The following is a 15717-nucleotide window of genomic DNA, read 5'->3' on the forward strand; positions in this document are numbered from 1 at the left end:
TGTAATACAGTTAAATGCTGGTGTTGGCTCTGTTTGTGACTGTGTATTCTTGTGTTCACAGCTGCCAGGGTTCCTAGAGTTGGTAGTGGAATACTTCAGGCGCTGCCTCATTGAGATCTTTGGCATCTTAAAGGAGTATGAAGTGGGAGACCCTGGACAGCGCGCCCTTCTAAACCCGTTTGCTGAGGATGTTGACTCTGACGATGAGATCCCAATGCCCGAGGGAGGGGACATGGACACGGATGAAGAGGAAGAGGAGGAAGAGGAAGAGGAAAAGGCCCGACCAGTCATCCAGGTGAAGGAGGAAGTGCACACGCCCCTGAGCAAGTCTGCAGAGGATCAAGAAGACAACAAGGAAACGGAGTCTCCTGTTAAGGAACCCTTAAGCTCTACCTCAGGGTCTCAGGACCCCAATGTCCACATGGAGAAGCCCAGGCAGGCCAGCAAATACGACAAACTGCCCATCAAGGTGGTCCGAAAGAGGAACCCTTTTGTGACGAAACACGCATCCAAGCTGAGGCAGCTGCAGAGCTTTGACAGTGGACTTGTACACTGGAGCATCGGCGGAGGGGACACTACAGAACACATCCAGACCCACTTTGAAAGCCGAATGGACCTTTTCAAACGGTGCAAACGCACAGCAGCCCCCGAGATCCGAAAGAAAGTCCCAGTACCTCAGGCAGTGGTGGAAAGCCCTGACCCAGCCAAGCCCAACGGTGAAGACAAGCCTCCCCAGCCCCCTCAGCCCACTGATACAGAGCAGAGCCCCCTGTCCACCGCAGCGCCTGTCACCGCCACCATCGACGACGTCCTGTCGGCGCGCCCTGGCTCTGTCACAGAGGAGGTGGTGCGTGGAGGGGCAGAAGAACAGAAGGAGAACGGAAAGTACCTGTTCAGCATTAACCCAGAGCTTCAAAGCCGCCGGAATATTAAAATCCTGGAGGACGAGCCCCACAGTAAGGACGAGACTCCCCTGTGCACGCTATCCGACTGGCAGGACTCCCTGTCTCGTCGCTGTATCTGTGTGTCCAACATCATCCGCAGCCTGTCCTTCGTCCCAGGCAATGACCTGGAGATGTCCAAACATCCAGGACTACTGCTGCTCCTGGGCCGCCTGGTCCTCCTGCATCACCGGCACCCCGAGAGGAAGCAGGCACCTGTCACCTACGAGAAGGAGGATGACGAGGACGAGGGCGTGAGCTGTGAGCGGGATGAGTGGTGGTGGGACTGTCTGGAAGTGCTGAGGGAAAACTGCCTGGTCACATTAGCAAATATCTCAGGTCAGCTTGACCTGTCTGTCTACTCCGAGAGCATATGCCTGCCGCTGCTGGACGGCCTGCTCCACTGGGCCGTGTGTCCCTCCGCAGAGGCTCTGGACCCCTTCCCAACGCTGGGGCCCCACGGCTCCCTCTCCCCCCAGAGACTGGTCCTTGAGACCCTCAGCAAGCTGAGCATCCAGGACAACAACGTGGACCTGATACTGGCCACGCCGCCCTTCAGCCGCCTGGAGAAGCTGTATGGCTCGCTGGTGCGTCTGGTGGGCGAGCGAAAGGTGGCTGTGTGCAGAGAGATGGCTGTGGTGCTGCTGGCTAACCTGGCGCAGGGCGACAGCCTGGCAGCCCGGGCCATAGCCGTGCAGAAGGGCAGTGTGGGAAACCTGCTTGGCTTCCTGGAGGACAGTTTGGCAGCCACTCAGTACCAGCAGAGCCAGAGCTCACTGCTGCAGATGCAGCACCACTTTGAGCCCACCAGTGTGGACATGATGCGGCGGGCGGCCCGCGCCCTGCACGCTCTGGCCAAAGTGGAGGAGAACCACTCAGAGTTCACTCTGTATGAGTCAAGGCTACTGGACATCTCTGTTTCCCCTCTTATGAACTCTATGGTGTCCCAGGTCATCTGTGATGTACTGTTTCTGATTGGCCAGTCATGACAGCCGGGGACAGTGTCTGCTCTGCCCTTCTGTTCCCTACGCCCACTTTCTGTGTGAGTGAGTGTTTGTGAGTGTGGCTGAGCACTAAACTGTCCATTTCTTTTTTAATTTATGCAAAATAACCTCGGATTCCACTGTCTTTACCCCTGCTTCTCACTAAAGGAAGGAATATGATGAAGTAGTTGTGGATTTTATGATAGATGCTGGCACAGAAGAGCAGACTGGGACCCAGGCGTAGGACAGAGTGCACCGCCCTGCAGAAAGTACTTGTTTTTTAATGAAAAGAAAAATCTCCAGAAAAAGAAACTGTAACCAAAGTTGCTGTCTCGTTTACAGTGAGTTTGGGGGATCCATACACTCTCCTCTTCCTTCGGGGGTCGGGAGGAAGAAGGGTGTGTGAACGTGACAATATTCTGGTTCATGTTGGAGGCTACATAGACTCACAGACTGTGGTGTGGTATCATTGCTGTAACTTTGGTTGCTCTATACTCAGCCCCACAGGAACCACATTATTGGCTGTGAACAGATGACTGTCATGGGAGGCCTGTGCAGTAGATTGTAGAACTTTTTCTGTACTGTACACCTTAAAAACTGTAAACATACTGTAATAATACTGTTTCACACTGAGATACGCTGGCTTGGCAGCAAACTGTAGTTTTTAAACAGTTTTAGTTCATGTCAAGAGAGAAAATGGCTTTCCCCCAAAAGTATGGTGAACCTACAACACCCCGACCTCTTGTCCCTTGATTGTATGACTTGACCCTTATATTAAAGTCACCTCTTTAGGACTGGTCCTCAGCTCTAGATGCAGTCCAAGCTGCAGTGTATATATGATGTTGTACATTACACTTCTCTCTTCTCATCTTCTGTTGCTCTTCACCATTTTTAATCTTGAATGAGTTTCCTGCATCGAGTAGGCCATGGGATTACTCTCTCCCCCACTCTCTGCTCCTCAGGCTGGTGCTGTGGGTGGGGGTGTGGTCTTCAGTCTGGGTGTGGTCTTCAGTCTGGGTGTAGATTGTAATAACCAATCATCAGTCTGCGGTTCCATTTGGGCTCTTTCACAAAGACAAGCTAGACCTTGATGAAGAAATCATTTGATTTTGTTTATTTTTTTTCAGTGATGCGGATTCTACATATTTGTATTTCAGATGATGTAGCTAAAACTTGATGTAAATTCCTCCCTTTTTCCTTTTTTGCTTAATGAATATCATTTATTCAGTATGAAAATCTTTATACTATATGTTCCACGTGTTAAGAATAAATGTACATTAAATCTTGGTAAGACGTTTGCTGTGGATTTATTCTCATTTAGGCTAAACAGGACAATAACTCTGAAAATACTCTGGATTATATTCATGGTTAGTCAATTTCATAGTCATACTTTTTCACCTTTGCTCCTCAGAAATGTCCTTGTAAACTGATATAAAACGATTTTTACATTGCCCAATACTTTTAAATTCATGATGGTAACGTTCAAACAGTGATCACATTGCAAAACAAGGTGGTGTTTGGGTATGTCCTAGTGCGCCATCTTGTGACAATGATCCCAGAAAATTTCAAATCCTAATTGAGGTGGCATGTTATGACAACATAAATGAATATTTTTGGTGTATCCCAATGATAATCAGATATGTTTATTCAACAGAAGTGTGTTGTAGCGTGTCTTTAAAGATGTTTGAACAGTGGTTTTTGCAACATTTGTCAACAAATTACATGATATTCAATTTTTGCACATCTTCAATACAACTCATTTTCATTAATCTGCCCACCTTTAGTTACATGGTTTCATAAGCAGACATTGAATGAAAGCAACTGCTGTATTTTGCAAGTCAATGTTTAGAGTACTTACAATTTCCCATATTAAAACAGTTAGAATAAACAACTATGGGAGGTATAATTTGTGAGCATAATAATCTTAATGCACCTGCTGTGGGACCACCTGGAGCTGCGTATGTGAGATCTGCACCTGTATGCTAAACCACAACAGTATGTTTCCATCACTTTACATTTACACTGGATTTTAATGAGTGATAACATCCAAATCACAGCTGTCAGAACAGAAGGTCAAAACACCTCAGTTTACAATGTTCCAGACAAATTAAGCAAATAGAAGTGTATTTGCAGAGACACCTGAAGTTGTCTCAGGCTTAGAAGACATCTGTTGGATTTCAGGAACTATCATGAAGAGCACCTGCTGTCAGTGATGTATTCTACACTGATTGGAGGTGTTAAAGCATTTCGTACAGCAAAGTAGTCAAAATCATTCAGTGTAACAGTACATTACCACTCACATACGTTTTACTTTTAATAGAAGCAGTGAAGAGCCAAGTCACGCTGGTTTCAATAAAACAAAACGCAATCCAATACCCCATATGAAAGCACTAGGTCTAAACAATGAAGGGGTCTTTAAACAGGATAAATAAGCTGAAGTTGACTAGGACTACATTAACATTTAAAGTTATACAAGAGGAAAAAAATAAATCAAGCACAACATGTTTATTTAAAAAAGTACACCTTGATTGAACAATTGTATCAAATAGAGGGAATGGTTTTCAGATCAAGCATTAATGAGGTTAACGTTTTGTTTAAGTAGTTCGTGTTTGAGCTCAAGGTGTAAACACTCCCATTAGTTTTATAAAAAAAAAAACTAAACAAAAAAACAAAACAAAACCCTTCATATGGTCCAGATGAGAAACTTTAGTACACCAGATGGCAGTAAGTCCAATTAGAGGCATCAACAGTATACCATTTTTCAAAACGATTGTCCAAAAACTCCAGCTGCACCTAAAGAAGAAAGTAGAAATGTATATACAAATATTACACAAAACAGACATGACAAAATCAAATCACCTGTTAGCTGATGGGACCGTATCCTCAGCCACTTGCTCTTCTGGTGAAGAACCGGCCGCTGTGGCATGTAGGACTGCGTGTGACGAGGGGGGAATGTGTACGTTTTGATTGGATAAGTCACTGGCTTCTTTGACCTTTGTGTTGTAGTGGTCTGCTCTAAAGTCTGCTCATCCCCCAGCCGTTTAATGTTATGACCTCCGAACAGCTGTGGGATGTAGTGGAGTCTAGTAGGGGCAAAGCGCTGTCCTGGGCCTAGTCTCCTGCTCTGCATCTCTGGACCCCTGATGTGCACAGGGGCCAGATTTACACCAGTTTGGAGTGGAAATGGCTGAGGATTCTGGTTGTAGGCTGAAGTTTGAGACTGGTGAAGACCAAACTGCCTGGAGAGAGGCTGGTATTGCTCATGGAGTGGAGATACTTTAGGAATGGTTTGAGTCTTGGGGTATGTGTTTTTTCCAGAGCCACCATTTCGATACACTTTCCTGCCACGTGAGAGCCCTGATGTTGCTTTGGTATACTCCTTTGGTAGAATTACACCATCATTCCCATTCAGGCCGGTCAGCTGAACGCTTGCGTCTAAACCAGGCTTTTGGTAAGAGTTGGCCACACTGTGGGGTTTCCAGGCTGCAGGCTGAAGGGAGTCCGACCGGGACAAGAGATTCTGCTCTGAACGATGGCTGTCTGGTTGTCTGTATGCATTGTGGCTGGTAAGCAGAGCTCCCTGCTGACCACTCTGTGGACCACCCTGCTGGCCAGACCATGTCCTGAGAACAATAATGTGCTGGTTAGAAGAGTCACACTTGCTCACAGAACTTCCACTAGCAATGTGAGAAGACGGGCTGAAGGCATGTTCAGGTGGGACTCTTCCATACTTGGTGTCCATATTGTACAGTTTGATTTGTTTGGGAGCTGTGGTAATATTTCAGTGGATAGGCGTGTGAGGCAGTGTGGGTATACCATTGGTTGTACAGTCCCTGGTTGGGCCCGCTGTCTGTTGAACTGCTTTTGACCACAACGGCCTGTCTGAATTCATCCTGGGGTCTGCCACGCAGATGAGAGCGGCCAACTGGTGAGTTGGTGCCTTCTGCCCGGGAGTCTTCACCTACAACACAAATCATCAAGGAGTTAGTTTGCCAATAATAACCATCATGCTCCCATTAGGTCTGGCTGAATGCATAGTGTTAATCATTTTGATGATTAGGTTATAGAAACTTAAATGTTGCTTAGATGATGTAGGCTGTATGCTCAGGCAAATACACTTATGGTTATTGTAGTGATGTAAAGTTGATTGTTTAAATCATTGTACACAGTTTTACACTGCCCACCTCTGGACTCATTACAAAAAAGCTACTCTGCAAAGTGTCATTATAGGTCACCTGCAGTCTTTGCAGAGGCTCTTGAGGGTGATGAACTGCACCTGAGATTTGTTAGTACAGCTTGAAAAATGTTCATTTGTGCAGTAAGACCTTTGATGTACAATTTTATTTGCAGGCTGAGCAAGGCAGAAAATGAAATGTTATTCACAAATACAAGAGTCAGTCAAGGATAAGGCAGTGTATGTGTGTTTGTTTTTTAAATTAAATACAAGTTTGTCACTTTTTTTTTTAAAAAAGGAGTCCCAAATCAAGATGATTTGAATAGATTTATAAAAACACACACACACAAAAAACAGTCCTCCCAACTGAGCAAGACAAGCCATACATCCAGATAAATGTTTGTTGTTGCCTCTAGCCCCCTGACTATGTGGAGCTTGTGTCCACTGCTAGAGTGGCAAGACAAAGCAGTGCCTCGAGCTAGAGTCATGTGTCAGGGGCTATAAGCCTATTGGAGAACTGTTCACGTAAAGCAAATTATAATTTCAAAATGTTAGCCAATAGTAGGCTCTTAAAAGTTTATACCATTTTTTTAATTCCTTCTCTTTGCTTTCAAATATATAAATATTTGTGCATACCGCCTGGCAACACCCATAAACGGCAGACATGCACCGCCTGAAGAAAGAAAATCAGCAGGATCCTGTGAACCACAAAGCACAGACAAGTGGACCAGAGCCATTAACACTGACATAAGCACCTCTTTATCCCAGTGTATGCCACAAAGAGCAGACTCACCCCAAATTAATTCCACAAGTCATTTCTGTGTACTGTACTAAGCAGCCGGGTGTCCCAGTGTCCCGGTCCCCCACAGCCCTGAAAGTCCCTGAGGTGGCGGAGGACCACTCCCAATTTAAACAAAACCTGCTAATCACTGCTGATTCTGTGATTGTCTACAGGTGCATGTCCCAGGCAAGTCCCATGTCCCAGGTGTGCCCACTGTCCTCTCTGTCCTCTCTGTCCCTACACTATCATCAACCCACCTGCAGTTAGGAAATAAAGTATCCAAATGTATATAACAGGCCTATATAATACTCTCATAGTATATATTTGCATTATCTGCAATATCTTATGCAATATTGTGTAGTAACTCAGAGTTGCCAGAAGATGTCAGTATAACTTCAGCAAGGAGGTGACACTAAAAGCAGCTGGAGCACAGCAGACCCCTGTGCATGATGGGAATTATTTCAAAGTGAATTTAGAGACCTAAATATGAGATGGTTCTTACCTTTAGCCCAGGATGTAGAAGGCCTTGTTAAAGGTATAAACTTTATCAGTGAAAGGAGTGTATGGCTATGGGGTATGGGGTGAAAAAGAACAGGCTGCACGTGCACTCAAAATGCATCATTATTTGTTCCTGATCATTGATTTTACTGTTTGCATGTCATTTAAATTATCTCTTAAAAGCTCAGAAATCAGATGATTGTTTAACAATATAAATGTACGGTGCATGTGGTCAAACCGAGCCAGTGTATCATATGGAGCTCAGGGAGAAGAGTCACACAAATGAGTTTAATTTGAATAGGCTTTATTTAAACTCTTAATTTGTGAAGGATAAATGTCATGTATTGTCTGTTGTGCTCATAGATGTACTTACTTTCAGATATTTCTGATAATACAACAGGCTACAAAGAGTGATATTTGTGATGTCAGTATAGTGTGTAGTAACACACACTAGCTACGGAACAGTGTAAAACTGATTGACTGGTTTATTATTAAGCCTTTGTCAAATAAACAAAGGGCTGAAGAAGAATAAAACATTACACTTAATATGAGGCCCTTATATGTCAGAACTAAATGCAGTTCAGGAGTATAAGGAGAAACTCTGCAGAAATGAATGCTTCAGAGTTTCAGTGAAGCGTTCTAGCTAAGCTCTTAAGTTGCCTCATCACAGCATTGAGTGACAGATCATGTTTAGATTGGTTGGTTCATTAATGTGTGTCACTAAAGGGAGAGTGATGTGCACACAGGTCCTCCTCAGCTTTTATATTAGGAATTATTATTATATTAGGAATAGTTTTTGTCCTCGTTCACAGATTTGAATTCACTGAGTCCTACATAGATATAGACTAAAGGGTTTGGCCTCTAATTGGCCTATGCATGCTGTTCCACTGCATCATCTGTATAGACTACAGCCGTAGACATTATTGCTTCTCACTTAGATGCCTTTACTGTGAGCAGGGTCACCTCTCCACAGATCTGACCTGTAACTTGGTTTGGTGGCTTCACCTGCTTAACTCCCCCTGCTTAAAGAAATAACATCCCCAAGCAGGTGACTTGAAAATGACAGAAATGTTACATGGCTCTTTTAACATAAAGATTATATTCAAAACAAAAATACAAGGCAAGTGTATTTGTAGAGCACAATTCGTACACAAAGTAATTCAAAGTGCTTTACAGAATAAGAAAGACACTAAGATCACAATACAACTACTCAAAACATAAATACTCAGTAAAATTGACTTTAAAAAAGAAAAGTGCAGAATAAAACCCTTTCAGTCATATGCAAGAGAAAAGGAACAGTTTTGAGCCTGGATTTAAACATTGTCAAAGTAGAGGCCTGTCTCACATCTTCAGGAAGAATATTCCAGGTTTTAGCTGCATAAAACTTAAATGCTGATTCTCCATGTTTAGTCCTGACTCTGGGCACCAGCAGGAGGCCGGTCCCTGAAGTCCTCCTCATGTGAGATGGTTCATGTGGCTCTAACATGTGGGAGATGTTCTTTGGTGCTGGTCCATGGAGAGACTTGATCACACAGAGCTGCTTTAAAGTCTATTCTCTGAGCCACAGGAGTCAGAGACCTGAGCACAGGACACGTGTGAAGTACTTCCTGGTTCTAGTCAGGACCTGAGCAGCAGTGTTCTGGATGTACTGTTCTGTCTTAAACCTCGTTTGGAGAGGCCAGTGAGCAGGACGTTACAGTCGTCTAACATACTGGAGACAAATGCAGGATAAGTCTCTCTAAGTCTGGTTTTGACAGTTTACCTTTGATTTTTGCAATGTTTTAGGTGGTAAAGAGCTGCAGATGTTATTGATTTGATGTGGCTGTTAAATAACCACTTTGTTAAGTCCAATAACGTTCCATGTTTAGTCTACCCAATCTCAGTTAGGCTTTACACTGAAATCGATGTGATGTCATCCTATACCCAACTATGATTATTGTTATCCACCTTATTTAACTCAATTTGCACAACAGTCTATGCAAAAATCCATGATATAATTAACATGGACTTGAGACTTGCTTATGCTGGTGACCATGTGGGCTGCGCAGCGTGACAGTGGCCCGTCCCGCTCTCTTCATAGGTGACACGGGGCCATCTAGAGGACACGCCTGGTGGTATCCTGGCACTCTCCGGCACTCTCGCATCCCTCTTCCAGACCGCGCCTGGTCAGGGCTGTTCATTACGGACCGTCCCCCGCTGCTTGAGGAAGTGCTGCGACAAATGAATGTGTCACTTCCCCTCCCCTCTCGCCGTTCCATAAGTCCACATTTATTTAAGCAAGCGATCAGCGTTTTGTCTGTGCATCTATCATAAAGGCTCTGCGCTGCTGATGGTAAAATTTGTTCTCCCCCTTCTCTGCAGGAAGTGGAGACGGTGACCAGATGGATGCTGTGGCTTGGATCAAACAAGAAGACTTTCGTACAGATAGCAGGACAAGATAGAATGCATAAACGACAAGTGAAACCAGTGAGATTGGGTTTGTTTTAACTGGACAAACTAGGCACAGCTTCTGCTTGGTCACTGTTACAAAACTGGGTGATAGCTCTGTCAGTTGTGTGCTCATCCTCTGATCCAAATGTCGCTTCGAGTCCCACTTCCACTAATGAATACTGTTGTTGTGCCATTGAACAAGACTCTTAACTGCCTCAACCATGTTTAGTTCCTCATATTTTGATAATAAACTGAAAAAGGAAGGAGAATGTGGTCAAATCATTGTGCGTCTTTGTTATTCCAGCTCTAAATGACAGTTGAGGCCTAACATTGTAAAATTCCGAGGTCCGAGCCCGTGTCTGACATACATCACAGTATAAATGAGTCGTATTCATTAAAGCAGGTGACCCCTTTCTCCTTGTGGAATGTCATTTTTCTTTTTCATATCTCATTCAAGCACATTGGACTCATTTGCGCCTGACCTCCACAGAGCACAGCGGGCTCTGACGCTACTCCTTCGATCTGTGCTGGCCTTTGACCTCCGGACAAGAGGACCACACGCTCATTTAAAGAACCCACCTCCCTGAAAGGTTACACAGCATCAGTATGGTTTTTATAGAGGAAAGGAGGAAAAAAGTAATATTAGACGTGCATTGTATTATGTACTGGTGATTTAATATAGAAAGGGGATACAACAAAACGTTCAAATGTGCTTGATTTTGTATCTACCTATAACTTTGGAATTGAACCTAAAACTTAAAAAAATGAGAGGATGGAATACTGATACTTTGCACCACTGTTCCCTCTAAGCTGCGCGCGTGCGCAATTGCGCACTGCTGACACGGTCTCCGCGCACAGACAATCTGTGCTGCGCACAAAAAAATCGAACCGGAGTTGAAAATAAAATAAACACACAACAATTCATTCTGCGCTATTTTTCAATGTGAGTCAGTGAGTGTGACCGGGGACGAGCTGCTCCAGACAATTATGTGATTCACAGACGTATTTGAGCAGTTTATCCACGTTATTGACAGGCTCCTCATGTCCTTATGTCCTCATGCGCCGCTACCAGAGTTTTAGCCGATGTGGCCGATGTGGAGTGAAAACTCGCTAATGCTTCTAAGTGTTTAACCCCTTAACGTTCCGACGGCCCGCCCTCAGGCACAGATCCGAGCGTAAAATTACGCGCGCGTAATTGCGTAATTTTACGCAGTTTTACAGCAGTTTTGCGTTTTAAACATGACGAAACGGACAAAACAAAGGAAGTACGCGACACAGAAGGACAGAAGGACACTGTGGATGTTTGTACAAGTTAAACTAGAGGCATCTCGGGCCCGGAGCGGTTCGTGGAACCGAGTGAAGATCTAATGGTGGACTCAGGAGCAGAGGACCTTATGTGCTGATGGACTGGATGCTGTTCCTGATCGGTAAGCGTGGTTTATTCTGCTATTGACTTAATTGTGGGTCAAATGTGCATTATGTGTAATCATTAGCATTAGCTAATGCCAATCTGCGCTCCCCGACCACCACTAATCATCACGCACACACCACTTGGGTGAAGTGTCTTGCCTAAGGACACAATGACAGAAGTTGGTCCGAGCGGGACTCGACCCTCCAACCTCTGTCACAGAATGAGTGTCACACTGTCACATGTACAGTGTATTATTAGTTTACAGTGTGTGTTTGTTCACTGTTTGCAGTGTGTGGTTTGTAAATATATATTTATTTTGACCCATACCACTTGTTTTGAATATATTTTATATACAAATACACATTATATATTGTGTTTTGATATGATATGTAAAAGTACAGTAATAAAGCAACTGGGTGTGCAGATACAGATTCCTCTCAGTGTGTATTGGTCATTGACTGTCACTAGTTTATGAGTTGTAAAAATCAAGCAAAAGCTTCACACAATGGCTTATACTCATAATACAAGTCAGAGCTTTATCATAAAAATGTTAAGTGTGTTTTCAACATTGGAGTTTACAGTTGTCTTGGTTTGGTTGAAGCTCATGTTTTGCCATAGTTAAAATTAAATATTTATACTTCCAATAGCATTAACATACTACACAGGTCATGAGCAAGATTTTTGTCATTTTCATTGTATAAGTGGCTAAAGCACTTAATTAAAAGTCTTATAACAGAAATGTAAATGTGGTAATTTGATTATTTTAATAAACCATTTAACATGGATTGATGTGATGCAGAATGACCACAGTGCACACGTCTGATGTCGCTCACAGTGGTCCATGGGACCGCTCAGGGAGTTTGTGTGTTTGCTCAGACTCATGAAAAATTAGAGGGAACATTGCTTTGCACTGTGATTTTCAATCTGTTCTGCTTGATTAAAGTTTAAAGGTCCTGTATTACACAAAATGACTCTTGTTGAGCTTTATGTCATGTTAGAATGTTGTTATCTCCTCAAAAACAGACCTGGAGTTGTGTTTTGTTTCATTCACATGTTTGACTAACACTTTATTATTAGTCTGTTACATCTCCCAAGCTCAAAATGCTCTGTTCCACCTTGTGATGTCATGAAGTGGTAGTGTTCAAGTTAACAGCTCCTTTTACTTTTGGTTCAGTAGAGATGGGCAATTCCAGGGCTGCAATCATCCAGATGATTCTAGTGAAGGTGTATGGAGTTTTAAAACACAGTGGAGCACTTCCTGTATTACCACATGATGACATCACAAGGTGGAACAGAATGTTTTGTGTTTGAGAGAGGAACTTGTCTTAAATCTGCAGAGTTTGTGTGTTAAACACGTGTGAATGACAGAAAACACCACTCCACTTCTGTTTGTGATGAATATAACATAGATAAGAAAATAGTGTAAGATGGGTTTAAGACTATTACTTTAAGATTAATTTAAGAACTTTACCAATTGTGGTGTGTTACAAGGACAATCACCCCTTGAATTTACAGTCAGTGAATATTTGCCCTCCTCCATCTTAGAAAGAGACCACTTTAGGCCTTAAATCTTCAAATGTATATTTATATGTATAGATTCTAAAATATCAGTATCTGCTACAGCTATGGAAAATATTATAATCACAGTTGAACTTACATCATCACTAAAGCTGCTGTGGCTGTTCACAAATCAAAGATCAGCTAAAAGTGACTATGGCTAAAACAGTTGAAAAGTTCAGAAGAGTGTGATTACATAAAGCCGGACAGAGACACTCAGCAGATGGTCTCTTCTTTCCGGAAGAATCTCGCCTTTGGCCTGTTGACGGGTGGTCTCCTACTGGCCAATCAGGTGTGTCATTCCTGTGGTTTCTTGGTAGAGAGTGGAGACCTAGTGGAAGGTTGGGGGTTGGAAATCAACTCTGTCCATAGACAAGGCGATGCAACATAATTTTGGGTGTGACTGTGGAAAAAATGTGTAAGGTCACCATAATGACATTCAAATACTCAAAACATGATATATTAAAACATACTCCTTATTCCTGATCAAGTGAGGTGCTGCCATGTCAAACCTTGCCTGACCTCATCAGATCTCAGAAGGAAGGCTGGGCCTGGTTAGTACTCAGATGGGACACCACTGGGAACATTGCGTGCCACAGTGGGGCGCCAGTGGCAAAAAACGTTGCTGTGTCGTTGTGTCCTTAGGCAAGACACTTAACCCACATTGCCGTATGAATGAGGTGTGTATGTGAGCGGTGGCCTCGCCTCCGTCAGTCTTCCCCATGGGCAGCTGTGGCTACAAAAGGATCTTACCCCCACTGAGGATGGAGCAATGTAAACCAAAAAGTGTCCAAAAAGTGTTTTATAAATCAGATTCATCATTATCATTACTATTATTATTAAACCAATGGAGATTTTAAAACTTGAAAAGTTACAAAGTGCATCTTTTATATATGCATTTTTATGTGCTATTTAACAGGGATTATAAAGAGGTGTATTTTTGGGGGAGAAGTGTGAAAAATTGTCTTCTTTTGAATGATGGTGCTTTGGTCCTGCAGACTCCTGTGCTACCGGACAACATCCAGCGGAATATCGTGGTCGCCATGAGTAACACTAAGATCCTGATCGCTTGAGGTGTGCCGGGCGAGGCTGATGAGGACCACAAAAAGTATATGGAGGAATTTGCCCGTTTTCTGATGCAGTGTGACGAGTAACCAGCAAACATGAATGACAACAGCCCCTGCCTCTTAAGCCCATCTACTGCCATCACACCACATTTGTCCAACACATTCATAAAGAAATTAATTAATGGCTAAAGGCTTTTTGTTAAGAAAGAGTGTAAAATGTTTGAAATAAACACAATTCCACAAAAAAATATTGAATTTTTTTTTTTAAATCAAAAAGCCAATTCATTTCACACACCAACTTAATTGACATTTGGGGCAACAATACAAAAGTGTATTTCTTCTAGAAAAGTTTAATGCTATACTGTGTAACATTAAAAGCAAAGCAATAACATCCACAGAGACATTGCCTGGAAATTCAGAATGATATGTGTCTGTATTTTTTATACAGATCTATAGACAAGCAGATGGTGACTTTACATCAGAAAAGTTGCATGGTCACCTTCTACAGTGAAATCAGGATTATTCAGTCTTCAGTGAAGCTGTGAGCATGACAAGAGGATTAAAAAGGTGGTGGCCTTCTGCTGGATGTCCATACACTTTCAAAAGACTTTTATTAGGCTATTTCAGAGCTCTAATTGCCCTTTACAGACAAACCTGTTTTAATGTGAACCTGCTTTGTTTAAGAAAAGAGAAACAATCATACGTTACAGATATACAATGTGATATACCAGAAAAAGGACATTTAAACTGCCCCTTGTTTTGTGAAGTGGTTCTTCCCAAGTGGATTGTTGCTTTTTCACAGCTCAATTGCCGCCCTAAGCCAATGGGTCATGAAGCTAAAGATGAAGTAGCATGGAGCTGGAAGAATCTTGTCCTTTTGCTAAAATGGGTCAAGGCCATTTATAACCCACTGCTCTGGGAGGGAACAGCTCTCATTGAATCACAGTTTAATGTACAGCCTCTATACTTAATCAATGGGATACCTCAGTATCATCTGGTCACAGTGCTTCTATACTGTGGTACTGTAATGCAGCTAAAAGGTTATGTTCACGTTCTAGAAATTTCAGATAGCGGGCAGAGACCAACATAACACAATGTGAGGTTTGCTGTTTTTAAAAGAAATATCCAAACTTATGATCCACAAATGTTGAACCTTATCATTATTTGTTAGGGACTGGGACAAAAGATGTTGAACTCCATATCCGTTTTAATTTTATATGGTTTGCTTCAGTAATTAACAAAATATTAACCATACACCAGGTCAATAAATCTGCAATCTGACAGTTAAACAGCAAATTCCACTACAGAATTTGGACCTGTCCTCCAGCTTGTTGAAAATGCAAAACAGGGTGATTTTTGGCAAAATCTGAGGCAGAGGAAATGCAGATGAAGCTGTTTAGCAAGTTCTGCCAGATTTATTATAACTATAAAAGAAAAAACTATGATAACATAGTACTTTGGAGAGATGTAAATTTTTTACACAGCACTTTTGTCCCTGCATGCTCCAATGCCACATGTCGGAGCTTTTCTGCACGTATTTCCATGATACGTCATGTCGTGCTTCAGTCCAAAGTGAAAAGGATAACGCTGGTAAACTTGCTGTTCAAAGCTTTCACGGTTCCCATAAGACACTCCTTAATCCAAACGTACATATGTACAAATGTCCTGAAGGAGGTGCAAGAGTTAATTTGCAACAACACTTAAACATTCAAAAGCCCAAAGGAGCAGAGGCATTCAAACTTTTGCACTCACTGAATGTTCTCTCAGTATTGCAGCAAAAATCATAGTTTTTTTTCAGTTTATGCTCAGTGTGTGTGTTTTGTGCATGGACTGATAACTGTGGCCCTGTGACTTTAGTCTTGATTAATGTGTCGT

At 42.8% G+C, this 15717-nt stretch overlaps 2 protein-coding genes across 5 annotated transcripts in view; one reads left to right on the plus strand and one right to left on the minus strand.

The window, feature by feature from the left end:
• The window catches only part of arid1ab (AT rich interactive domain 1Ab (SWI-like)), a 45288-nt gene extending 42077 nt beyond the window's left edge, over positions 1-3211 (plus strand). For all 3 annotated transcript variants that reach the window (XM_033975147.2, XM_055225436.1, XM_033975148.2), the window contains exon 20: positions 62-3211. In XM_033975147.2, the coding sequence (XP_033831038.1) occupies positions 62-1930 (1869 nt within the window). In that variant the 3' untranslated portion in view covers positions 1931-3211. The remainder of the gene's footprint in view (positions 1-61) is intronic.
• LOC129456667 (uncharacterized) lies at positions 3211-6981 on the minus strand. Of its 2 annotated transcripts, XM_055225439.1 has the most exons (4): positions 6892-6981; positions 6735-6796; positions 4784-5885; positions 3211-4717 (listed from the first exon to the last, which is right to left on the minus strand). In XM_055225439.1, exons 3-4 carry the CDS (start codon positions 5664-5666, stop codon positions 4686-4688), a joined length of 915 nt encoding a protein of 304 aa, XP_055081414.1. In that variant the 5' UTR covers positions 5667-5885; positions 6735-6796; positions 6892-6981; the 3' UTR covers positions 3211-4685. The 2 variants fall into 2 exon arrangements, with proteins under 2 accessions (XP_055081414.1, XP_055081415.1); XM_055225440.1 differs by lacking the exons at positions 6735-6796; positions 6892-6981 and adding an exon at positions 6160-6200.
• Between the last annotated feature and the right edge of the window lie 8736 nt (positions 6982-15717).

This window comes from Periophthalmus magnuspinnatus, chromosome 11, assembly GCF_009829125.3.
Source record: "Periophthalmus magnuspinnatus isolate fPerMag1 chromosome 11, fPerMag1.2.pri, whole genome shotgun sequence".
Taxonomy (NCBI): Eukaryota; Metazoa; Chordata; class Actinopteri; order Gobiiformes; family Gobiidae; genus Periophthalmus; species Periophthalmus magnuspinnatus.